The sequence below is a fragment of the Anolis carolinensis genome, chromosome 3 (genome assembly GCF_035594765.1).
Source record: "Anolis carolinensis isolate JA03-04 chromosome 3, rAnoCar3.1.pri, whole genome shotgun sequence".
Taxonomy (NCBI): Eukaryota; Metazoa; Chordata; class Lepidosauria; order Squamata; family Dactyloidae; genus Anolis; species Anolis carolinensis.
Window position 1 is genome coordinate 159325132 of NC_085843.1, and position 26958 is coordinate 159352089.

At 42.4% G+C, this 26958-nt stretch overlaps 1 protein-coding gene across 4 annotated transcripts in view; it reads right to left on the bottom strand.

The window, feature by feature from the left end:
• Positions 1-26609, bottom strand: part of slc18a2 (solute carrier family 18 member A2) — a 62639-nt gene extending 36030 nt beyond the window's left edge. The window contains exons 1-2 of one of the 4 annotated variants that reach the window (XM_062975656.1): positions 26113-26609; positions 19492-19642 (exon numbers count right to left, since the gene is read on the bottom strand). In XM_062975656.1, coding sequence (XP_062831726.1) covers positions 19492-19612 — 121 coding nt within the window. In that variant the 5' untranslated portion in view covers positions 19613-19642; positions 26113-26609. Of the gene's footprint in view, positions 1-19491; positions 19643-20509; positions 20630-21073; positions 21311-25950; positions 26051-26112 lie in introns of those variants that run through there. The other 3 variants (XM_062975657.1, XM_062975658.1, XM_062975660.1) reach the window with 3 other exon arrangements.
• Between the last annotated feature and the right edge of the window lie 349 nt (positions 26610-26958).

Here is a 26958-nt window from a genome sequence, read left to right on the forward strand (position 1 = left end):
ACGTTATTCCACAGGTATATAAACCCCACTTGCCTAGTTTCCAACAGACCCCACAACCTCTGAGGATGCCTGCCATAGATGTGGGTGAAATGTCAGGAGAGAATGCTTCTAGAACATGACCATACAGTCCAGAAAAGTCACAGCAACCCAGTTATTCCAGCCATGAAAGCCTTTGACAACACAATTTGGAAATTTCATTTCACGGTAATGTGCTTAGGACTAAACACGTTGATCAAAGGTTTTGCTTATTACAATAGTAGTCAATGAAATTGAAAGAATAGACTAAAAGGGTAACAGTAAATTTCTTCATGTGATCTAAAATCCTAATTGCATGTTGCATTCTAATTACGTCAATAATTAAGGAAAAACGTGTGATCATATAAAACGGAAATCGGTGAGGCTGCACATTTATCAGAGGATATGAGTGACAAGATCAACAGTCATTTACATGCATAGTGTCTTGCAAGCGTCTGTATTTATTTACTGTGACAGCAATTATATTTATTCAAGAAGCCTTTGTGATGTGATAAGTGAAAGGCTTTCACAGCATGCACATTACTGTGTAACCAATGATACAGCAATATATTTGCAGAGGCATATTTTTCTACTCAAGAGCGGAAAGGTAACTCTGACATGAGTATAGCATCAAAGCAAGCTGGCCCTCACTCATTGGTCAAGATACGGCACTGCGGTTATAAAAACAATCCCAGTGACAATAAGGTCATAAATGAGTGTTCATCTGGTGCCTATTTTGCATTGCTACTTGGTGTTTTTATGTCAGGACAACATCCAAAAAAAAAGAAGAAGAGAGAATTGTGTAAAAAAAAAAGGCACAAAGCACTGAGAAGACAACATATAAGCAGAATAACCGGGAAATCTGGATAAAGGAGATGGAACATAATGCTAAATTTCCAAAATTTAAAATAATTTTTGAAAGTTTAATTTTTAAAACAAACATATGCCAAATTATTTTACTATCTTGAAGTGACAATGTAAAACTTCCATTTAGAACAAATGTACGACTGGCAGAACAAAACCAGCATTGTCATTCACAGCTGTGTTGATGGGAGGGAGACACAAAATATTAATTGTTCATTTCCAGATTTCCGTTGAATACTGTAAACTGAGCTTTGTACCATCAAGGATTAATTTGTAAAGAGAACATTAATAATAATATTCTGAAATTGTCAAGAAGTCTAAATAATAATAAATAATAAATATAAATAATAAATAATAATTGGAATCCAGCATATCTATCTTGTTTGCTGTGTCATGCAATGTTGTTGTGTCAATAATAATAATAATAATAACTTTATTTATATCCTGCCACCATACTGCATTAACTAAAAATAATTCATATAAATGCTGTTTTGTATTATATTGCATTAACTAGAAAAGGTTGGTATAAATGCCACTTTTGAAGACAAAGAAAAACTAATTAATCCACTTTTTTTATCGTGTCAGAAGAGAATTGACAATATACTGCAAGTAGCTTCTGGGGTGAGAGAATTGCTATCTATAGAGACGTTGCCCAGGGACGGCCAGATATGTTAGCACCCTATGGGAGGCTTCTCTCATGTCCCTGCATGGAAGCTGGGGCTGACAGATGGGAGCTCACCCTGTCTCACAGAATCAAACCGCCGACTTTCAGATTTTCAGGTCAGAAGTTCAGCTGGCACAAGGGTTTGACCCATTGCGCCACCACACTAATAAAACAGTTGGTTTGTAAGTACAGTAGAGTCTCACTTATCCAACATAAACGGGCCAGCAGAACGTTGGATAAGCGAATATGTTGGATAATAAGGAGAGATTAAGAAAAAGCCTATTATACATCAAAATAGGTTATGATTTTACAAATTAAGCACCAAAACATCATGTTATACAAGAAATTTGACAGAAAAAGTAGTTCATTACACATTAATGCTATGTAGTAATTACTGTATTTACGAATTTAGCACCAAAATATCACGATATATTGAAAACATTGACTACAAAAATGCGTTGGATAATCCAGAACGTTGGATAAGTGAGTGTTGGATAAGTGAGACTCTACTGTAGTTTTGTTTTCTAATTTGAAAACATTTGGAGTAAGCATTGCGTAGTAATTGGCTGCTGTAAACACTAACACATAAAAGTTTATATTTAAATACATAGGAACTCTTTCTAGCTGTCTTGGTTTCCATATTGAGAGAAAGACTGGACATGAATTAAAGGAACAAATATTAAACATAGTTGCATAGGCCAGTTTGTTTTTACCCTATAGAACATGTATTTATTTTTAAAAAGAAAACAATTACAATATTGAGGGTTTAAGTTTGGCTTTTTCTATATACATGTAAGAACTCTAAGAAAAATATACATGCCAATTGTGATATCAAGGTAAAACAACTTTAGAATAAACAAGCGTCATATGTCTTGCATTTTATTTTGTTTTACTGTAATTGTTTGAGCTTGGCCCCATGTTAGCCGGCCCGAGTCCCTTCGGGGAGATGGAGACAGGGTACAAAATTAAAATTGTTATTATTGTTGTTATTGTTATTAAGCATTCCTAAAAACAATTTTGTATTCTGGATTGCTATTTCTGATATCATGCCAAATCACAGTTAAGTTTTAGGAACCATTGTTGTTATGTTCCTTACGCAGCTAAATAAAATCCCACATTTTCTGCTTGGAACTGGAATATACGGCAGTGTGAACTCAGATAACCCAGTTCAAAGCAGATACTGTGGGTTTTTCTGTCTTGATATTCAGGGCTATATGGCTGTGTGAAAGGGCCCCAAGATGAAATATTTGCTTCTGCTTTGTTAAAAGGCTTCCCATACTATTCAAGTTGGAACCTGCACTGCTATTAATTGTGGTTAATTTTGGAACAACAGCATTCAACCTGAAAATACCAGGTATGCCTATAAATTTTCTAAACATTCCATTTTAAAAATGGAATGTTTGAAGCTATGAGGATATTTTCCCCATAGCTTCAAAATTCTCATAAAATTTACATCTCTAATTGGAAATTGACAACAATTAGCATTAATACAACAAACTACATGTAAATAAAATCAAAGCAAAAATCTTGCTCCAAGGCCCCATCCATACTGCCACATAAAATCCAGATTATCTCAATTGAACTGGATTGTATGACAATGTAGTCTCGTATAATCCAGTTCAAAGCAGATCATGTGGATTATCTGCTTTGATAATCTGGATTACATGGCAGTGTAGAATCAGCCTAAGACACATGGAAAAGGAGAGAGTGCATGAGCTGAAGACTCATGGAAACTCATTTAGTGAGATGTGTGGATGTGGGCACTGCCAATTACAAATAATTGGCAAAAGTACTATGCTACATCTATATGTTGCTAAACCATGAATTTAGACCCCTTCCACACAGCTGAATAAAATCCCACATTTTCTGCTTTGAACTGGAATATATGGCAGTGTGGACTCAGATAACCCAGTTCAAATCAGATATTGTGCGATTTTCTTCCTTGATATTCTGGGATATATGGCTGTGTGGAAGGGCCCTTAATGAAGTCCAGTCTTGTCAGGACCCAGGCTGCAGGGCACCAATAACCATACACAGAGGCCAGAATCTATCTAATATCTTTATTGAAGGAGTATATAAAGTTAATAAAAACAAGTGTAGAAAATAGTCCAGAGTTAGACCTTTCAGGAAAGGTCAAAATTAGTCCAAAGAAACAATGTCCAATATGAAATGTTAAGGTCCAAAGTTGTAATCCAATAACCGAAACACTCACTTTGCCAGGCAACGTGAGGGGAGATGACAAGGTCCTTTAGTCCATGAACTTGAACGAGGCTAGGAAGTAACTTGACTCTCGGAATAACAAGGCTTGAATACAAGGCAGCAAGGAACGAGGAACAAGAACAAGATCCGTGGTATTTACTTGGCAAAATCCGGGAAACAAGGCAAGGCTGGGTCTTGGAAAGCAAGGCAAAATCCGTGGAAGAACAAGGCTGGAAAACGAAGGCTTGAATCAGGAACAAAGGCTTGGAAGCGGAGTAGCTGTCCACACACACTACTCCAGTTGCTGACGAATTGACTCCGCAAGATCCCTCCGGGAGCAAGGAACCTAAATAGGCCTTGTTTTCCCCACCAGAGAACACTTCTCTGGGGAACCAGAAACGAAAGTCAATCTCTGTGTCCAGATGTATGACTCCCTAAAATTTCTCATGGGAACAGGCTTAATCATCTGAATGCTTTGCTGCTATTCTCAAACTCCTGCGATTAGCCTGTTGCACTCCTTTCTGCTGGAGAATGTAATTACGGCGCGAAAAAGGGGGAGAACTCGACTCCGGGCTTGTTTGGGAGATTTCTGGAAGACAAGCCTCCTGCAGGTGCAAAGGCTCAATTTCTGGCTGAAATGGTTCCCTTTCTGGCTGAAATGGAGGAAAACCCAAGTTCTCCTCTTCGTCAGTCACAACAGCACTAGGAATGGGACTACATGGCCCATGAGTCATCACAAGTCTTGAGGAGGAGTGAAACAAGTGTAAACATTAAGATAAAAGCAATTTTTCATTTGATAGGTATCTAGGATATCAGAACTGCATTGTAGATTCTTAAATATGTTTAGCCAAAAACACTTTACAAGAATCTAACATGTTTGATGCAGTAGATTAGATTCAATTTACTGAGATTACACATATGATTTTACAATATCAATATCAATAAATGTATTGATTAGTTCTTAGGCCGTATCACAAATAATATTTATAATATTTATATTCTATGGAGAGTTTATTTCAAGGTACACTCATGAGGCAAATATGTTTTAGCTTGTTGCAGTGCTCCTTTATTTTTGAAATTACTTAAATTTATGTACTTCAATTATCCATATCGTGACATTTCAAAAGATGTAAACATCAAGCATAACTTGATTTTGGTAGCTAGTACACACATTAATATACATATATTAAAGCACTGTTTTATCTAGGGTAGTTATAAGGATAGTTCAGCATGTGAGTTGGGCACAGATCCCCATAATAAACTTCCCATACTATCAAGTTGGCTGGATTTTATTCTGATTTTAATCATGCTAACCTATACCCATGTGGTCCATCATCTAGCCCGGATTCCTTCCTTCCGTTCTTCTCTTTGTTTGTTTCAAGGCCTCATAGGAGTACAGTTACGCAATCGTTTTTCTATACTAAGTCTGACTCTGTTTTTGAATGTGTTCCTAACAATGAATGAAGTCTCACACATATGATTGATAGTTGTGATTTGTTCTTTCACTAGTTCCATTTTCCAGTTCCCTAGGTCAATATTAGAACTCTATAAAAGGTTGCTAATTGGAGCTAATTAAAGGGAGCGGACAACACCCGTATTAAAATAGCTCCACTGGCTGCCGATGAGTTTCTGGTCTCAATTCAAAGTGCACCTGCAAAGCCCTAAACAGTTCGGGCTCTGCCTATCTTCGTGACTGCATCCCCACATTTTCATCCCATTCCCTTGTTCCTTAGTGTAAAGAATCTATGAACGACTGAGGTTCTTTCAGGCAGTTTGTGGAGAACTTGTAATTTGTAATAAACTCAGGTGGGGGGAATCTTTTGAAATCCCACCTCTGACATCGATTGCGGAGATGTGGAGACGGAGGTTGTTTTTAATAATTAATTATATTTATATTATATATCCGCTGCCACCAGTTATTAAAGATGTTTTTTATTTTAAACGCTGCCACCAGAGGTAAAGATGTTTATAATGCGGCCACCAAATTACAAAGGGGATCATCAATTCTTGCCACCACTATTGGAAGATTTAGCCACTGGCTACTTAGAGAGGAGACTTTTATTTTTCTTCTTTCTTCTTGTTTATTCTTGATGTGTGTATGTATGACTGAGATGTTTGAAGGAATAATAACACATTTATTTAGGCACAAGCTTGATGGTTACAATAACTTTTCTTCTTGTTTGAGGCATGTTACTGAACAGTTGCAAAGTTGTATTGAAGTGTTTCAAACTTTAAAATTCCACTTCAATCACAAAATATCTGTTCCTAGTCAGGAGACAGACTACCTTAAAATAAGTCACCAAACTTATTTTAGACTTGACTCAAAATCCAACCTTTGAGCCACCCTGATTCTCCAACTGAGAATCAGTCCTAACTGCAATTCCTACAATTACAGACTACCTTAAAATAAGTCACAAAACTTATTTTAAAATTGACTCAAAAATCAAACATTTGAGCCACCTTGATCCCTCAACCAGAATCAGTCTCCCGGTACCTCATAAGGGCACCGACTCTAAAAACTAACCTTCCCTATGGTTCTCTGACCACAGACTCTGACTTTCCCTCCAAATTCTGCTCTCTTCAGCTAACCCAGTTGGCTCTGCCCCCTTCTCTATGGCAACCAACTCTGAGTGCTGAGTAACTGACATATTAAACCTTTTTAAAACACACTTAAACATGGCTTCTATAACTTAAAAAAAACCCACTTCATTACACTTAGCTACAACTTGCACTATCTCTTCCTCTTCTTCTTGTCCACAGTTGGCTATGTTTTTATGACACTTGTCACTATAGGTTGTTGGACACTGTTCTGAGTTTTAAATTGTTGTTTTATATGTTATTGGTTTTATTTTATATTGTACTGTGTGTTTATTTTTTGTGTTGTTTTAGGCATTTTGTGCCATGTGTAAGCCACCCCAAGACCCTTCAGGGAGATGGAGGCCGGATACAAAAATAAAATAATAATGATTATTAATATTATTGACACAAAGACACAGTATGACACCACAAATGAGATATATACAGTATGTTGGATTTCGTATCACAAAATCACAAGTCGAACACTTCCCAAGTGTTTAGGACTGTGTGATGTATTTTCGGATGATGCGCACAGATTCCAGTAAGATGGCCTTTTTGCAGTTGACAGATCGTAATTTTGTCAATGTTGATTGTTTCCAAATGCTGGCTGAGATTTTTTGCCACGGCACCCAGTACCACCGGGTCTACCTGTACTAGTTTATGCCAGAGTCTTTGCAGGTCAATTTTGAGGTCCTGATAACGACTGAGTTGTTCCTGTTGTTTTTCGTTAATTCGGCTGTCACCTGGTATGGTGACATCAATAATCCAAACTTTTTTCTTCTCCACAACGTGAGGTCTGGTGTGTTGTGTTCCAAAACTTTGTCAGTCTGGATTTGAAAGTCCCACAGTATTTTTGCTTGCTCATTTTCCACGATCTTTGCTGGTTTGTGATCCCACCAGTTCTTTGCTGCTGGCAGGTGGTACTTGAGGCATAAGTTCCAATGGATCATTTGGGCCACACAGTTGTGCCTCTGTTTGTAGTTTGTCTGTGCAATTTTCTTACAGCAGCTGAGGATATGATCAATGGTTTCGTCAGCTTCCTTGCACGGTCTGCATTTTGGGTCATCAGCTGATTTTTCGATCTTGGCCTTAATTGCATTTGTTCTGATGTTTTGCTCCTGGGCTGCAAGGATCAGGCCTTCTGTCTCCTTCTTCAGGGTCCCATTCGTGAGCCAGAGCCAGGTCTTCTCCTTATCAGCTTTTCCTTCAATTTTGTCAAGGAACTTTCCATGCAGTGTTTTGTTGTGCCGGCTGTCAGCTCTAGTTTGTAGTGCAGTTTTCTTGTACTGGTTTTTTGTCTGTTGTGTTTTGAGGAGTTTCTGATTTTTGACTTCAATCAAAGCAGGTTCTTCACTTTGCTTTACATATTCTGCCAGGGCATGTTCTTCTTCTTTGACTGCTTGTTTTACTTGCAAGAGTCCTCTGCCCCCTGATCTTCTAGGCAGATATAGCCGATCAACATCACTGCGAGGGTGAAGTGAATGATGAATGGTCATGAATTTTCTTGTTTTTCTGTCCAAATTGTCCAGTTCCACCTGTGTCCAGTTTATGATGCCAGCAGTATATCTTATGACAGGTATGGCCCAGGTGTTTATGGCCTTGATGGTGTTGCCTCCATTGAGCTTGCTTTTGAGAATTTTTCTGACCCTTTGTGTGTATTCTTTGTGTGTATTCTTTATCTATAATTGTGATGACTCATGGGCCATGTAGTCCCGTTCCTAGCGCTGTTGTGACAGATGAAGAGGAAAACTTGGGTTTTCCACCGTTTCAGCCAGAATTGGAACTTTCCCAGCCAGAATTGGAGCCCTTGCACCTGCAGGAGGTTTGTCTTCCAGAAATCTGCCAAACAAGCCCTGAGTCAAAATCTCCCCCATTTTCTCACCGTAATTATTATCAACAACAAAAAGGAGTTCAACAGGCTAATCGCAGAAGCCTGAGAATCGCAGCCAGGCATTCAGCTGATTAAGCCTGCTTCCATGAGAAACTTTAGGGAGTTATGCATCTGGACACAGAGATTGACTTTCGGTTCTGTTTCCCCAGAGAAGTGTTCTTTGGTGGGAAAACGAGACCCTATTTAGGTTCTTTGCCCCGTAGGAATCTTGCGGAGTCAATTCGTCAGCAACTGGAGTAGGTTGTGTGTGGACAGCGCTACTCCCGCTTCCAAGCCTTCGTTCCCGCTTCCAAGCCTTCGTTCCCGTTTCCAAGCCTTCGTTCCCGTTTCCAGCCTTGTTTTGCTCCACGGACCTTGCCTTGCTTCCTAGGACTCAGCCTTGCTTTCCAGGACCTTGCCAAGTATTTACCACGGATTTTGTCCCTGTTCCTCGTTCCTTGTTGCCTTGTATCAAGCCTTGTGTTTCAAGAATCAAGTTTACTTTCTAGCCTTACATCAAGTTCCTTGGACTAAGAACCTTGTCATCTCCCCTCACTTTGCTTGGCTAAGTGAGTGTTTCGGTTATTGGATTACAACTTTGGACCTTAATATTTTATATTGGACATTGTTTTCCTGGACTATAATTGACCTTTCCTGAAAGGTCTTCTTCTGAACTATATTCTACACTTATTTTTATTGACTTTACATATTTCCTTAATAAAGATATTAGATAGATTCTGGCCTCTGTGTATGGTTATTGGTGCTCTGCAGCCTGGGTCGTGACAGTTTGACTCCGCCCCCTAAGCACCAATTAACCTAGGCCAGAATGTCTACCGGAGCCGGACCGGGGGCCCAGCCACTCAGCTACACCATCGACAAGGATGAAGTGGACCGCATCCGTGATAAGCTCAATGCGCAGGAGGGAGAAATAAGGGGATTGAAGGAACGCGGAATCCGTCTCCCGGCCCTGGCGTTGCCAACCAAGTTTTCTGGAGAAGCTTCTAAGGTTCATGTTTTCCGTCGCCAATGCCAGGCTTATCTAGAGGCCCGAAATGCCGAGTTTCCCCAAGAAGACATCAAGGTGGCGTGGATTTACAGTCTCCTAGACGGGCCAGCGGCCAACTGGGCGACGGCACTGTTCGATCAAGTCTCCCCACATCTGAGATCAGCGCAACATTTCTTGGATCACCTTAAGGCGACTTGGGGGATCGAGGACAATTTGGAGGCGGCTGGCCACAAACTCCGGCGCCTCTCCCAAGAGGACAGACCCTTGTCCCAGTACATAGCCGAGTTCCGAGTGCTGGCCCATAACACCGGCTGGAACGACATAGCCCTCAGAGGACAATTTCGGGAGGGTCTCAACATCGAGATGCTGGAGGAAATCTCCAAGGTGGATCCTCCACACTCTCTTGAAGGACTCAATGATCAATGTTTACGAGCTGAAGTCATGCTTGCCAACAGAAAGCAATGGATTCGAGGCCAGAGCGGTAGGGCTGGAGCGAAACCTCCCGCTCCCACCGGCATCCAGCCGCGTCCAGTGTGGAGACCCCCGCCACCAGCCCCATACCCCAGAGGAAGCGAGGAGGTGCCGATGCAGCTGGGCAATGTGCGTCCCAGGTTAGATACTGCCGAGAAGGCCCGCCGCCAACGCCTAAATCTCTGTTGGTACTGCGGAAACGGGGGCCACTTTGCCAGAGAGTGTCCAGCCAAAGGGAAGCCCGCCGCCCGTCTGGCGGCGGCGTCCTCCACGGAGACGAAGGCGTCTGAGGCGGCTGGCGTGAAGCCGGCGGGGGAAGCCAGCGACCGGGCGTAGAGAGGCTCGCCAACCCGGTCAAAAACCCCGCTCAAGAGCCGCCAACCGGGGTCCTATTTCTTCTAGTGGTCACCTTGTGGTCAGCGAAAAAAGGACCAGTCATGATCCATGCCATGATAGACTCAGGAGCCACAAACAATTTCATTGATAGAGAGTATGCCGACTCTCTGGGATTACAATATCACGACTTCAAGAACGCCCGTGTGGTGCAGGCCATAGATGGCCGCCCCCTCAAGACAGGTCCAGTAAGCCAATGGTCAGAACCCACCAGAATGTGGATAAGGGAACACATGGAAGAGATTTCCTTCTTTGTTACAGAGGTTCCCCACTTCCCTGTGATTTTGGGAATTCCATGGCTGACACTCCACGACCCAAACATCTCCTGGTCCAACAGAGAACTGCAGTTTGCTTCAAAATACTGCCAAAACCATTGTCTTGTAGCCAAGGTCTGTCATGCCACAGATGCTGAACCCATCATCACCTTGCCCAAGAAATACTCAGACTTTTGGGATGTATTCAATGAAAAAGAAGCCGAGAAACTACCCCCGCATAGACCTTATGACTGTGCCATTGACTTGGTGGAGGGGGCCCCGATCCCGCGAGGGCACCTCTACTCCCTGACTGAACCGGAGCAAGAAGCTCTCAGGGAGTTCTTAGAGACAAACCTCCGCAAGGGGTTTATCAGACCCTCTCAATCCCCAGCTGCTTCCCCAGTGATGTTTGTGAAAAAGAAGTCAGGGGACCTACGCTTGGTGGTGGACTATAGGGCATTGAACAATATCACTAAGCGAAACCGATATCCACTGCCTTTGATCTCGGACCTCTTAGACCGGCTTCGAGGGGCCAAGGTTTACACCAAACTGGATCTTCGAGGAGTTTATAATCTAGTTCGCATCAGGGAAGGGGACGAGTGGAAAACTGCTTTCCAGACTAAATTCGGTTTATTCGAGTCCCTGGTCATGAATTTCGGTTTAAGTGGAGCTCCCGCAACGTTCCAGCATTTTGTCAATGATATCTTTCAGGAGTATCTAGACCGGTTCTTGATTATCTACTTGGACGATTTTTTGGTGTTTTCTAGATCACAATCAGAGCATGAGAACCACGTCAGAATGGTGTTACAACGATTGCGGGATCATGGACTTTATGCCAAGCTGGAAAAATGCGCTTTTGATCTACAAGAGGTAGATTTCCTGGGATACCGTGTCTCGCCACTAGGGCTCACCATGGACCCGGCAAAGGTTTCAGCAGTATTGGAATGGCGGGCGCCAACCAACAAGAAAGAGGTGCAACGCTTCTTGGGGTTCGCGAACTACTACCGCAAGTTCATTCCAGACTTTGCCCGCTGGTCTGATCCAATCACCAGCTGCATCCGTGGGAAACAGCCTTTCCGCTGGACAGAGCAAGCAGAGAAAGGATTTCAGCAACTAAAGAAATTATTCACGTCCCAGCCAATCCTCCAGCACCCAGATCCTGAAACCCCTTTTGTCGTGCAGGCGGATGCCTCCGATGTGGCAATTGGGGCTGTACTCTTACAACCAGTGGGAGATCATCTTCACCCTTGTGCCTTTTACTCCCGTCAACTGACCGCACCAGAGAGAAATTACACTATTTGGGAAAAGGAACTTTTGGCCATAAAGGCAGCCTTTGAAACTTGGAGACATTGGTTAGAAGGGGCCAAATTTTCCATTGAGGTCCATACTGATCATCGGAATCTAGAGCATCTAAGAACTGCCCGCAAGCTAAATCAGAGGCAACAACGCTGGGCTTTATTCTTTGAGCGTTTTAACTTCCAAATCCATTATGTAACCCCAGCCCAGACCAAGCAAGCAGATGCTCTGTCACGGAAACCGGAATATGCAGCAGGGCGCAAAGAGACCTTTGAGTCCCAACTGCTGCAGCCCGAGAACTTTGCCACGCTCACAGTGGGAAACACCAAATCCACTCTAATTGAATCAACTCCCTATACTCCAGGGCCCCTTTGTGCTCAGGAAATCAGGGCCAGTCAACAAGCAGATGCCTGGGCTCAGGACCAACTTCGCCAAGGACTACATTTTCCCTTCTCGCTTAAGGATGGGTTACTTTGCTATAGAAATCGTGTCTACATCCCTCCAGGACCGGGCAGGGAAAAGACACTTCGTCTGAGTCATGACTGCAAGCCAGCAGGGCATTTCGGACTATTTAAAACCATGCATTTGATCCTAAGAGATTTCTGGTGGCCCAAGATCCGCAAGGATGTGGAAAAATATGTCAATACCTGCCCGGTATGCCAGCGTTCCAAAACAAGAAGGGAGAGGCCCTCAGGGCTATTGCATCCCCTTCCTACACCATCCCGTCCATGGGAAATAATTTCTGCGGATTTTATCACCGACCTACCACCTTCCTTTGGATTCACCACGATCCTAGTGGTGGTGGACCTTATTACCAAATTAGCCCATTTCATTCCCTGCAATGGCCTCCCCACGGCCAAAGAGACTGCAGATTTATTCCTTCAGCATGTTTTCAGACTACATGGATTGCCCAAGAGTTTGGTCACAGACCGTGGGTCTCAATTCACCTCTCGTTTCTGGAAAGCACTACAAAAACTACTGGGCATAGACTCTCGTTTATCTTCGGCTCACCATCCCCAAACGATGGGCAAACTGAGCGCACCAATGCCACTTTGGAACAATACCTTCGCTGTTATGTAAACTATCAGCAGGACAATTGGGCTTCCCTGTTGCCGCTGTCGGAGTTTGCCTACAACAATGGTGTCCAGGCTTCAACTAAAGAAACCCCGTTCTTTGCAAACTACGGCTTCCATCCACGTTTCTTTCCTTCTGTCATTGAAACCTCAGAAGTCCCTGCAGCAGAGGACTGGCTGCAAGAACTCACAGCGGTGCAACAACTTTTGCTCCAGCAACTAGATCAAGCCAAGGAGGACTATAAACGCCACGCTGACAGTCATCGCCAGCCGGGCCCCGAAATCAAGGTAGGAGACCGGGTTTTCCTGTCCACTCGTTTCTTGCCCTCCCACCGTCCCTGCCGGAAGCTAGATGCCCGTTTCATTGGTCCCTATCCAGTGGTGGCACAACTAAACCCCGTGACTTTCAAACTCCAACTTCCGCGCTCTATGCGCATTCATCCAGTGTTTCATCGCTCCCTGCTCCTTCCGGCGGATGGTGTGCGCCCTGATATAGACTGGCCGGCCCCCACTCCTGTTTTGGTGGATGGGGAGGAGGAATTCGAGGTTCAGGACATTTTGGATTCTCGCTTTCACCGCCGCCGCCTTCAATATCTCATTGACTGGGTGGGTTTTGGCCCCGAAGAACGCTCTTGGGAAGACGCTTCCACAGTCCATGCCCCCGATTTAATCCGCCGCTTCCATCAGACCTACCCCACCAAGCCGCGGCCTCGCGCCTCGGGGAGAGAGCTCTATTTTGAGAGGGGGCTTGAGGAGGGGGATAGTGTGATGACTCATGGGCCATGTAGTCCCGTTCCTAGCGCTGTTGTGACAGATGAAGAGGAAAACTTGGGTTTTCCACCGTTTCAGCCAGAATTGGAACTTTCCCAGCCAGAATTGGAGCCCTTGCACCTGCAGGAGGTTTGTCTTCCAGAAATCTGCCAAACAAGCCCTGAGTCAAAATCTCCCCCATTTTCTCGCCGTAATTATTATCAACAACAAAAAGGAGTTCAACAGGCTAATCGCAGAAGCCTGAGAATCGCAGCCAGGCATTCAGCTGATTAAGCCTGCTTCCATGAGAAACTTTAGGGAGTTATGCATCTGGACACAGAGATTGACTTTCGGTTCTGTTTCCCCAGAGAAGTGTTCTTTGGTGGGAAAACGAGACCCTATTTAGGTTCTTTGCCCCGTAGGAATCTTGCGGAGTCAATTCGTCAGCAACTGGAGTAGGTTGTGTGTGGACAGCGCTACTCCCGCTTCCAAGCCTTCGTTCCCGCTTCCAAGCCTTCGTTCCCGTTTCCAAGCCTTCGTTCCCGTTTCCAGCCTTGTTTTGCTCCACGGACCTTGCCTTGCTTCCTAGGACTCAGCCTTGCTTTCCAGGACCTTGCCAAGTATTTACCACGGATTTTGTCCCTGTTCCTCGTTCCTTGTTGCCTTGTATCAAGCCTTGTGTTTCAAGAATCAAGTTTACTTTCTAGCCTTACATCAAGTTCCTTGGACTAAGAACCTTGTCATCTCCCCTCACTTTGCTTGGCTAAGTGAGTGTTTCGGTTATTGGATTACAACTTTGGACCTTAATATTTTATATTGGACATTGTTTTCCTGGACTATAATTGACCTTTCCTGAAAGGTCTTCTTCTGAACTATATTCTACACTTATTTTTATTGACTTTACATATTTCCTTAATAAAGATATTAGATAGATTCTGGCCTCTGTGTATGGTTATTGGTGCTCTGCAGCCTGGGTCGTGACAATAATCCAAATTTTCTTCTTCTCCACAACCATAAGGTCTGGTGTGTTGTGTTCCAAAACTTTGTCAGTCTGGATTCGAAAGTTCCACAGTATTTTTGCGTGCTCATTTTCCACTACCTTTGCAGGTTTGTGATCCCACCAGTTCTTTATTATTATTATTATTATTATTATTATTATTATTATTGACACAACAACATAGTATGATACAGCAAACAAGATAGATATGCTAGATTTCATATCACAAAATCACAACTCGAACACTTCCCAAGCGTTTAGGACTGTGTGATGTATTTTCGGATGATGCGCGCAGATCCCAGTAGGGCGGCCTTTTGCAGTTGGCAGATTGTAATTTTGTCAATGTCTGTTGTTTCCAAATGCCGGCTGAGATCTTTTGGCACAGCACCCAGTGTGCCTATTATTATTATTATAATTATTATTATTATTATTATTATTATTATTTTATTATGACACAGCAAACAAGATAGATATGCTGGATTTCATAACACAAAATCACAAGTCGAACACTTCCCAAGTGTCTAGGACTGTGTGATGTATTTTCGGATGATGCGCACAGATCCCAGCAGGGTGGCCTTTTGCAGTTGACAGATCGTAATTTTGTCAATGTCTATTGTTTCCAAATGCCGGCTGAGATCTTTTGGCATGGCACCCAGTGTGGTGGTAATAATAATAATAATAATAATCATCATCATCATCATCTTTTTTTCTGGGTGCCGTGCCAAAAGAATATTATTATTATTATTATTATTATTATTATTATTATTATTATTATTACCACCACCTCTGTGAAGAAAAGTCTAGCTTTTGGAGGAATGTTTGTCTAAAGTCTGCTTTGTAAAGCTCCTTGTGATGGCTGCAAAAATAGTGATGGAGCTATTGGAATGAATGAGAAGGGGTGCAACAATAAAGCAGAGTAAAACTGCAAGACTAATATTTAAGGTTCCATGGAATCTATTATTTTTCATGAATTGGTGAAGCAATATTATTTATTTTTTCAGATGTCCAAGAAAAAAGCAAGTTCCATCTTATGAGGGACACTTGTGGGTCTCCCACTTGATGTGGGAGAGAAAGAACCATCCCCATTAATGCCACTTTCTTATCCACTTTGTCCCGTCCTCGCCACTGCCTCTGCTACCACTTTCCACTTTATTTTAACCTCTCTCTCTCCATCTGTTCTTTATGTGGTTGGAGCTGCTTTCATCTGCCTGCTTTCATCTGGCGTCCTTAAAACAACACTGGCAGTTTTATGCAACTCTTTCTTCTTTAGAGAGTAAGAAGTAAACCAAGCAGTAGGGAGGAAAAATATTTGGAGGTGCAAATGCAAGAGAAGGAAGTAGGTTATGGGGCAATAAATGAAACAAACTGGGGAGGGAAGGCAAGAGGTGCATAAAGTAATGGCAGAGCGCAAGATAAGGGAGATGTAGCAATGCACGGTAAGGTGAAATAGAAGGGGAGTAGGAAAAGAAAGACATTCAAGTGGCAAAGTGCAAGGAATAGATGCATTGGAAAAAGTGTGAGGTTACACAAGGAAAGAGGGGAGGAGGGGAAGGCATGCAGTGGTAGAAAACAAGGAGCAAGAAAAGTAGGGACCTGAAAGAGAACCGTAGTTATGGAACAAGGAGGAAATGATAGAAGTGCAAGTGGTAGAGTACAACTAGTAAGGGAGAGAAGCATGCCCTAGTTGCTAAGGTAAAGCAATGAAGGGAGAGGAGTAAAGAAGAGATGTGTTGCTGTGAGTTTTCCAGGATGTATGGCCATGTTCCATACGCATTCTCTCCTGAAGTTTCACCCACATTCTCAGAGGTTGTGAGGTCTGTTGGAAACTATGCAGGTGGGGTTTAAATATCTGCGGAATGTCCAGGATGAGATAAAGAACTCTTGTCTGCTTGAAGCAAGTGTGAATGTTGCAATTGGCCACCTTGATTAGCATTGAATGGCCTGCCTGGGGGACTCCTTAGTTGGGAGGTGTTAGCTGATCCTGATTGTTTCCTGTCTGTATTTGAGTATTGCTATTATGTGATGTAATGCAATAAAATTAAAAGGAGGGTAGAAAGAGTAAGGACTTCAAAGAGACAGCACAAGGAAAAAGATAAAAAGATACCAAGTGAGGTATAATACAAGTGAAGATGCCTCAGCTTTTATGCTGCTTCTTAATTTCCCCTCCATGTTCAACAGCTAATCAAATGAAAATCACATTCAGGTTCTCTGTGATATTTACTTAGATCCATATCTATCTACTCCAGCTTCTGCCAACCTAGCAGTTCAAAAACATGCAAATGTGAGTAGATCAATAGATACCGCTCCGTTGGAAAGGTAACAGCGCTTCATGCAGTCATGCAGGCCACGACCTTGGAGAAATGAAGATGAGCACCAACCCCCAGATTTGGGCATGACTGGACTTAATGTCAGGGGAAAACCTTTACCTTTACTATACCTAGTGTAGGCAAAAAATAATAATCTCATAGCAGTTACACCCCCCCCCCAAAAAAAACCCAATCCTGTAATAATCTAATGAAAATACAGTAGCAATAGAAATTCTCTGCATGATAAAATATCATGACCATCACCACAAGACTATCTACAACAATCCTGTAACAATTGCTGAGAGTTGCTGAGGGGTAATGATACTACACGGCCATATGGTAAATCCCACGACAAAAAAAAAAAGATTAGGCTTCTCTTTTCCAAGTCCAGCACTAGTTCTCTCAGAAGAGTAAGTAATATAAAAATGGTACAAAGTCTGGAACAAAATAATAGAAAAAATGCACCTATGGATGTGCTGAATTTGCATAACTGAAAAATAATAATATGCATAATTGTAATAATAATTTGCAGACCGAAAGGTCCCAGGTTCAAATCCCGGGAGCTGAGTGAGCGCCCGCTGTTCCTCCAGCTTCTGCCAACCTAGCAGTTCGAAAACATGCAAATGTGAGTAGATCAATAGGTACCGCTCAGGCGGGAAAGTAACGGCGCTCCATGCAGTCATGCCGGCCACATGACCTTGAAGGTGTCTACGGACAATGCCAGTTCTTCGGCTTAGAAATTGAGATGAGCACCAACCCCCAGAGTCAGACATGACTGGACTTAACATCAGGGGAAACCTTTACCTTTTAATAATTTGCATAACATGCAAATTAGGTCTAGTGTTGAAGGGCTGGAATATGACAGACCCTTTGCGAGAACCACTGCAGGGGAGATGGAAATATGATGCAATTATCCCCCTACAAGGAACCCTTGTGCCGGCAGGACTGTTGACCAAAAGGTCGGCGGTTCAAATCCGGGGAGCAAGATGAGCTCCTGTCTGTCAGCTCCAGCTTCCCATGCAGGGATATGAGAGAAGCCTCCCACAGGATGGTAAAACATCCAGGCATCCCCTGGGCAGCGTCCTTGCTGATGGTTAATTCTCTCACACCAGAAGCGACTTGCTGTTTCTCAAGCCGCTCCTGAAATGAGGGGGAAAAAAAGCTCTACAACAACTAGAATTACAAAAGTGGGAGGATCAGGGATTGGTAATACAGCCATGAAAGGTTTGGTGAGCTGTGTGTCTGGTCCCTCATGATGACATTTTGTCATCTATAGTCATCAGCATGTGTTAGCAATTTCATTTTTTAATGATTTATGGTCTTAATTTTATGGTAGAGAAGGCCCCTTTTTTGCAGTCTCAATATGGAATGTTAAATGGCTGTACAAGCGAATGATCGACAGCAATTTCCTTTCTAGAAATGAGTCACAGCAGAAGTTTTGTGTTGTTCCAAGATAAACCTCTTACGAGAGAGAATTCACAGCATCAGGAAAGTACTTGCAACTTGCAAGGCCATTAATGCTAATCAAGGTGATTAATTACAACATTCACACTGGCCTCCAACAGACAAGAGTTCTTTCTCCCACCCTGGGTCTTCCACAGATATAAAAACCTCTCTTGCTCGGTTTTCCAATATACCTCACAATCTCTGAGGATGCCTGCCATAGATGTGGGTGAAATGTCAGGAGAGAATGCTTCTGGAACATGGCTATACAGCCCGGAAAATGCCCAACCACCCAGTGATTCTGGTCATGAAAACCTTTGACAACACATTTCAAGATAAACCTTGCTTTAAACCTGCTTCCATAAGTAGATAGGACCACATGAATGTAAGAGGTTCAGCAGTTTATTTCTGCTTGGTGCAAGTTGAGTATCCTTTATCCAAAATGCTTGATACAATAGAGTCTCACTTATCCAAGACTCGCTTATCCAACATTCTGGATTATCCAACGCATTTCTGTAGTCAGTGTTTTCAATACATCGTGATATTTTGGTGCTAAATTTGTAAATACAGTAATTACTACATAGCATTACTATCTGTTGAACTACTTTTTCTGTCAAATTTGTTGTATAGCATGATGTTTTGGTGCTTAATTTGTAAAATCATAACCTAATTTGATGTTTAATAGGCTTCTCCTTAATCTCTCCTTATTATCCAACATATTCGCTTATCCAACGTTCTGCCGGCCCATTTATATTGGATAAGTGAGACTCTACTGCATACACTGATGAAGTCAGAAAGCATTCCACCTTGATGTCAGTACAGTATTTCTTTCTCTGACCAAAATGGTTGGGAACAAGCAAATTAATCAAATTTGATCTCATTTTCAAGAATTATGATGACTAAATACTGTGCCTTGCTAACATTAAATAATCTTATAAAATAGAGGGGAGCAAAACAAGATCATCAAAAGGAAGCATACATCTCAAGTTTTATCTTCTCCGTCAGTCTGGTTTGTAAAACCATGAACAACGGAAATTACTATAGAAATAAAAAAGACACTGCTAATACTTTTTTTTTACTATTGAACAACTTTTTATCTATGGAATCAACAGCTTATGTAAATATACATGAAAAGAGGACTGTAATAATTGCAGTGAAATATTTAAAACAGTTTTAGAAATGCATCTCAAATGACTGGTTTCCTTTATATAGGAGCCAATTGTATTTTCAGAATACCATCTATTTTTGCTTGTGTTCCTCAGTGTGAAATAAATAAATACAATTTAGGATGGAGAAGAAGAAAAACTACATACCAACTACGGTGAGCAGCATGTTGTCCAAAAGCAGAGCGATGAAGACAATCAGTAAGATTAGTTTCCGGGATTGTCGGCTCTCTCTGAGCCAATTGAGGACACCAAATTCACTCCAAGCCATGGTTTAGCTTCCCTTGAGTAATGGCTTATACTGCAAACATTAAAAAAAGGATATTCGACTATAAATCCAGAATTAAGAAACATTTTTTTTTTTGCTCTTACAGCAGTCTTCTCGAGAGAGAACATGATTCCCAAGTTGCCACAATGAAAGTAAAAATGTTTGCTTCCCTTCCATCCCCGGTTATAATAAAGAAGAGTCAACACTTGCTTCTCTGTTTACTAAAAATCTCTAGTAAAATCAGTGGGGGATATTTTTTTTACAATGAAATCATGCATTTTTTTCCAATCAACCTTATATGATTGTTGCAATTCCAATTTATTATATAATGGAAGCAATTTGCTCCTTTCATGAAACTTCAGTTAAAAACATTTAAAATGTACAAAGTGCAATAAAGGGGAATTTAAAGAAAAATAAATGCAGTAAAGCTAGAAATAAAAAGAGTCTAGACATCCAAATATAATACGATATAGAAAAAAATATGTGTGTTGACCAACCTGATAAAATACTAAGTCACCTCTGACTGGTGCACTTACCATCCACTTCTATGTTAATGTTTTTTTCTATACAGAATCTTCTAAGAACACCAAGCGCTTACCACTTTCTTTAAAATCTTCTCCATGAGTGATCAACATATATCCAATAAATCTGGATGGTTTGCTTTTATTTTCTCAGGACACATTCCTGTTCAGCTTTCAACCATAAATATAACTCCGGATTTATTAATTTTGTTTAGAGATGTTCCCCTTAATTATAGTTTTCTCTAACCAATCCACATTTCAGAAAAATCCTTAATTATAATTTCTGATTGCTGAATCATCTTTTGCCATTTTACATAAACAATAAACAGCTGATGTTAACAATTAATAAATTTTACAATTACAAATGTAAAGACATTACCTCTCGGAACGCTAAGAATTATGTTTCAAAACTCTAGATCAGAAATATCAGATCTACTTGTGCTGCTTCAACTGGAAGGAGTGTGCACACAACAAAAGACACACAGGATTACTACATCGCCTGCATCAATATAATGATGTACTTCTCACAGCAGTCTCTCTTTTTTCCAGCCAGCAAAAAGGCAAAGCTCTGACTAACTTACCAATACTATCTAGATCAACAGATGGAAACTGTATTTACATTGAAAAATCAAAGCAAACATGCAAAAATTGGCATCTGTCGCTGTTGAAAAGCCAAAAATGGTAAACACACACCATGCATTCTCCCTGATACAAACTGCTATTCAATGTTAGACTGCCAAATCTAATACAGTTTTCGTGCAATCACTACAAGGAAATGATCCATAAAATTGGTTTCCGGGGTGCATTATTATAGTATTTATGCAGCAAAACATATTTCTGAGCTTTACCAGAAAGAAGAAAAGTAAGTGCTTCCATTCATAAAAACAGTTTCGGCACAGATACTTGTCACTACCGAAAATACACTTCCTGATAGAAAACTTACAAGGCAAGTGATGTGATTTCCACACGTCTGATATTGCTCTTCACTTCGCCACTAAAAGTCTGAACTGTTCAAATGAATAAATAAACCCAGAAATCCAGCCTGCCCAGAAGTATCCTCTCCATCTTGAAAACACTAGCTCCTGATCTCAGATGTGTTGAGTGTCTACAAAGGTGAAGGAAGCACATTCTGTGCATGCTTTAGGAACATTTAAAAGGTAAAGGTTTTCCCCTGACGTTAAGTCCAGTCATGTCTGACTCTGGGGGTTGGTGCTTATCTCCATTTCTAAGCCGATGAGCCAGCGTTGTCTGTAGACACCTCCAAGGTCATGTGGCTGGCATGACTGCATGGAGCACTGTTACCTTCCCGCCAGAGCGGTACCTATTGATCTACTCACATTGGCATGTTTTTGAACTATTAGGTTGGCAGGAGCTGGGGCTAACACCGGGCGCTCATTCCGCTCCAGGGATTTGAACCTGGGTCCTTTTGGTCCGCAAGTTCAGCAGCTCAGTGCTTTAACACACTTCGCCACCGGGGCTCCTTTAGCAACATTTACTTCCTCTAAATTTATCTCCTGAGGCTGAAAACGTCCCAGCACAATACAAAAGGTTTGTTTTGCCACATGAGCCAACTTATCCGAAAACAAACCCGGAACACCCTGCACAATGAACTCTTACATTTCACAATTAAGAGGTCTAGTCGCTAGTAGTATTTTCGATGGGCTTTCGCAGAACAATGACAAGGGATACATCTACGATGTAGAATGGATACCATTCAACCCTAGCCTAACTGCCTTGGCTCTGTGCTACAGCATCCTAGGAGTTGTGGTTTAGTGAGGCACCAACCCTCATTGGCAGAGAAGGCAAAAGATTTTATCAATCAACAACTTCCTTCATTCCTTAGAATTGAGCCATGGCAGTTCAAGTGGCATCAAACCCAAATTAATTCTATAGGGTGCACCCATTGATATTTTCTTTAAGACCCTTCATTTTAATGGTAAAGTTTAGACCCACGACTCGACCACTTCTGCTTCCAGTCCTTCCGCAACATCTCCTCAACATCTTTCAACATCCTTCATACCTGCTTGCCCCATTGCCTAATCCCTACAAGTCCACAGCCCACTGCCTTGCTAACTCTCTCTTTGAGTGCATCTACACTGTAGAATGAATGCAGTTTGACACCACTTGACCTGCCATGGCTCCATGCTATGGAATCATAGGAGTTGCATGATATGGGATCATAGGAGAAGATCTTGTCAAACTATAATTCCCAGAACCCCATAGAATGGAGCCGTGGAAGTTCAAGTGGGACCAAACTGCATTCATTCTACAGCGTAGACCTGGTTGAACTACAACTCCCAGGACCCCATAGCATGGAGTCATGGTGGTTAAAATGCTTTAAAATGGCATTCATTTCATACCTTGTCGAACTACAACTCCCAGGACCCCATAGCATGGAGTCGTGGTGGTTAAAATGCTTTAAAATGGCATTCATTTCATACCTTGTCGAACTCAACTCCCAGGACCCCATAGCATGGAGCCATGGAAGTTCAAATGGGACCAAACTGCATTCATTCTACAGCATAGACCTGGTCGAACTACAACTCCCAGGACCCCATAGCATGGACTCATGGTGGTTAATATGCTTTAAAATGGCATTCATTTCATACCTTGTCAAACTACAACTCCCAGGACCCCATAGCATGGTTAAAATGCTATCAGACAGCATTCATTCTACCGTGTAGACCTGGTCAAGATTAAAATGCTATCAAACGGCATTCATGCTACAGTGTATACGTTGTCGAACTACAACTTCCAGGATCCCATAGAATGAAGCCATGGCAGTTCAAGTGGGATAAAACTGCATTCATTCTGCAGTGCAGACCTGGTTAAACTACAAGTCCCAGGATCCCACAGTATGGAGCCACAGTGGTTAAAATGCTATCTAACTGCATTCATTTCACAGTGTAGACCTGCTCGAACTACAACTCCCAGGATCCTATAGTATGGAATCGCAGTGGTTAAAATGCTATCTAACTGCATTCATATGCTATCAACAGGCATCCATTCTACAGTGTAGACCAGGGGTCCCCAAACTTTTTAAACAGGGGGCCAGTTCACGATCCTTCAGACTGGTGGCGGGCCGGACTATAGTTGGCCACTGAGCAATAATAATAATAATAATAATAATAATAATAATAATAATAATAATAATAATAATGAGCTGATGACCCAAAATGCAGACTGTGCAAGGAAACCGACGAAACCATTGATCATATCCTCAGCTGCTGTAAGAAAATTGCACAGACAGACTACAAACAGAGGCACAACTATGTGGCCCAAATGATTCATTGGAACTTATGCCTCAAGTACCACCTGCCAGCAGCAAAGAACTGGTGGGATCAGAAACCTGCAAAAGTATTGGAAAATGAGCACGCAAAAATACTGTGGGACTTCCGAATCCAGACTGACAAAGTTCTGGAACACAACACACCAGACATCACAGTTGTGGAAAAGAAAAAGGTTTGGATCATTGATGTTGCCATCCCAGGTGACAGTCGCATTGACGAAAAACAACAGGAAAAACTCAGCTGCTATCAGGACCTCAAGATTGAACTGCAAAGACTCTGGCAGAAACCAGTGCAGCTGGTCCCGGTGGTGATGGGCACATTGGGTGCCGTGCCAAAAGATCTCAGCCGGCATTTGGAAACAATAGATATTGACAAAATTACGATCTGCCAGCTGCAAAAGGCCACCCTGCTGGGATCTGCGCGCATCATCCGAAAATACATCACACAGTCCTAGACACTTGGGAAGTGTTCGACTTGTGATTTTGTGATACGAAATCCAGCATATCTATCTTGTTTGCTGTATAATAATAATAATAATAATAATAATAATAATAATAATAATTATTATTATTATTATTATTATTATAAAGAGGGTTGAAAGAGACCCTTTGGGCCATTGAGTCCAATCCCCTTCTGCCTTTGTGCACTGAAAGCACAAGCAAAGCATCCCTGACAGATGGCCACCCAGACTCAATGTTAATAATAATAATAACAATAACAATAACAATAATAAAATATGTGCCGTGCCAAAAGATCTCAGCCGGCATTTGGAAACAATAGACATTGACAAAATTACGATCTGCCAACTGCAAAAGGCCACCCTACTGGGATCTGCACGCATCATCCAAAAATACATCACACAGTCCTAGACACTTGGAAAGTGTTCGACTTGTGATTTTGTGAAACGAAATCCAGCAGATCTATCTTGTTTGCTGTGTCATACTTATAATAAAAAAGCGGGCTGAAAGAGACCCTTAGTCCAACCCCCTTCTGCCTCTGTGCACCAAAAGCACAAGCAAAGCATCCCTGACAGATGGCCACCTAGCCTCAATGTTAATAATAATAATAATAATAATAATAATAATAATAATAATAATAATAGGGTTGTAAGAGAAGAAGAGACCCCTTGGATCATTTAGCCCAACCCTCTTCTGCCCTTGTGCCATGGGGGCCGGATAAATGGCTTCGATGGGCCGCATCCTGCCCCCGGGCCTTAGTTTGGGGACCCCTGGTGTAGACCATGTTAGAGTCCCATAGCATGGAGCCATAGTATTTCAAGTGGCATCAAACTGTGTTCATTCTATGGTGTAGACTTTGTTAAACTACAACTCCCAGGGCCCTATAGTATAGAGCCACAGTGGTTAAAATTCTGACTGCATTAATTCCAGTGTAGACCTGGTCGAACTACAACTCTCAGGACCTGTAGCACGGAGCCATGGTTAACATGCTGTCAAAGGGCACCCATTCTACGGTGTAGACCTTGTTGAACTACAACTCTCAAGTTCCCATAGCACAGAGCCATTGCAGTTCAAGTTGGATTCAACTACATTCATTCTATGGTGAAGACCTGGTCAAACTACAACTCCCAGGGCCCTATAGTATGGAGTCACAATGATTAAAATGCTATCAAAGGGCATCCATTCTATGGTGTAGACCTGGTCGAACTACTACTCCCAGGACCCTATAGTATGGAGCCACAATGATTAAAATGCTATCAAAGGGTATCCATTCTATGGTGTAGACCTGGTCAAACTACAACTCCCAAGACCCCATAGTATGGAGCCAGAGTTATTAAAATGCTATTAAAGAGCATCCATTCTACAGTGAAGACCTTGCCAAACTACAACTCCCAGGACCCTATAGTATGGAGACACGATGATTAAAATGCTATCAAGGGGCATCCTTTCTATGGTGCAGACCTGGTTGAACTACTACTCCCAGGACCCCATAGCATGGAACCATGGTGTAGACCTTGTTGAACTACTACTTCCAGGACCCTATAGTATGGAGTCACAATGGTTAAAATGCTATCTAACTGCATTCATTCCACAATGCAGACCTGGTTGAACTACAACTCCCAGGACCCTGTAGCATGGAGCCATGGTGGTGAAAATGCTATCAAATGGCATTCATTCTACCGTGAAGACCTTGTCGAACTACTACTCCCAGGACCCTATAGTATGGAGCCACAGTGGTTAAAATGCTATCTAACTGTATTCATTTATGAAATACAACTCCCAGGACTGCTTAGCATGGAGCCATGGTGGTGAAAATGTTATCAAATGGCGTTCATTCTACAGTGTAGACCTTGTCAAACTAAAACCCCCAGGACTGCATAGTATAGAGCCAAAGTGGTTAAAATGCTATCTAACTGTATTCATTTATTAACTACAACTCCCAGGAACCTGTAGCATGAAGCCATGGTGGTGAAAATGCTATCAAATGGCGTTCATTCTACAGGGTAGACCTTGTCAAACTACAACTCCCAAGACGCATGGTATGGAGCCATGGTGGTGAAAATGCTCTCTACCTGCATTCACTCCACCCTGCAGATAAACCTTTCCTCAGTCCTCTTCGCACCGGCTTTCCACAACTTTCCCTCCCCGGCCGCTCCATTGCCCCAACTGGACCCTTGCCTTGCCTCAAGCCCGTGCTTGCCTCTTTGAGCGCGCGTGCGCAAAGCTCGGCTTACCTGGCAGGTGAGGCTGCCTCTCCAATGGTTCTCTGCCTCCTTCCGAGGCTGCTTGCTGTTCTGTCCTCGCTGCTGCTGAGCTCTTCGCCAACTCCGCGAAGCTCCCAGCGCCTCTGGGCAGCCGCTCCGCTTCGCCAGACTCCTCCTTGACGTCACGCCACCGATCCTTATCGCTCCGCTTTCGGACTCCTTCTTGCTCCTTTCCCCCTCTCCCTTCTACCCCGGTTTCCCTTTTCCAGCCGCTCAAGCCCCACTGCAAAAACTCCACTGCGCTCTGACACAGGTATCCTGAGCGGGTCCAGGGGATGAGAAGAGGTCCAGGAAGGACTTAGTGATGCATGTGTTTATTTTGAAACCCACTTCTGTTGTGGTTCAGATGGCTCCCTCCTGCTCTTTCCAGCTGCTCTGGGAGGGATAAATGCTTGGAAGGCAATATGCTCATTTAGCCAGACGAGCAAAGAATGCTGACACTTTGGCTCCTTCCCTCTCTCTTCCACACAGGCTTCACTCTGCCTTCTTGAACAGCAACACCTCCCCTTTTTTCCTAGTCCAGGAAATGCATCCAGCTTGTATTATTATTATTATTGTAACACAACAAGACACTCTGCTGGCTGTTGTATTAGATCGACAGCTTGTACATTCTGTCATTAAGACAGGTAAATGAACAAACAGGGCACTGCAGGCTTACCTCTCCCTGCCACCAAATTGCAGAATGTCCTCAAATTCGGCATATTATTACTTTATTGTACGGGCCCAAGGCCATGACAAAAAGCAATGCATGCACACAATAGTACCCTCGGAGCAATAGACTCCAATGATACTGAGCAGAAGCTATAATCGTGCTCC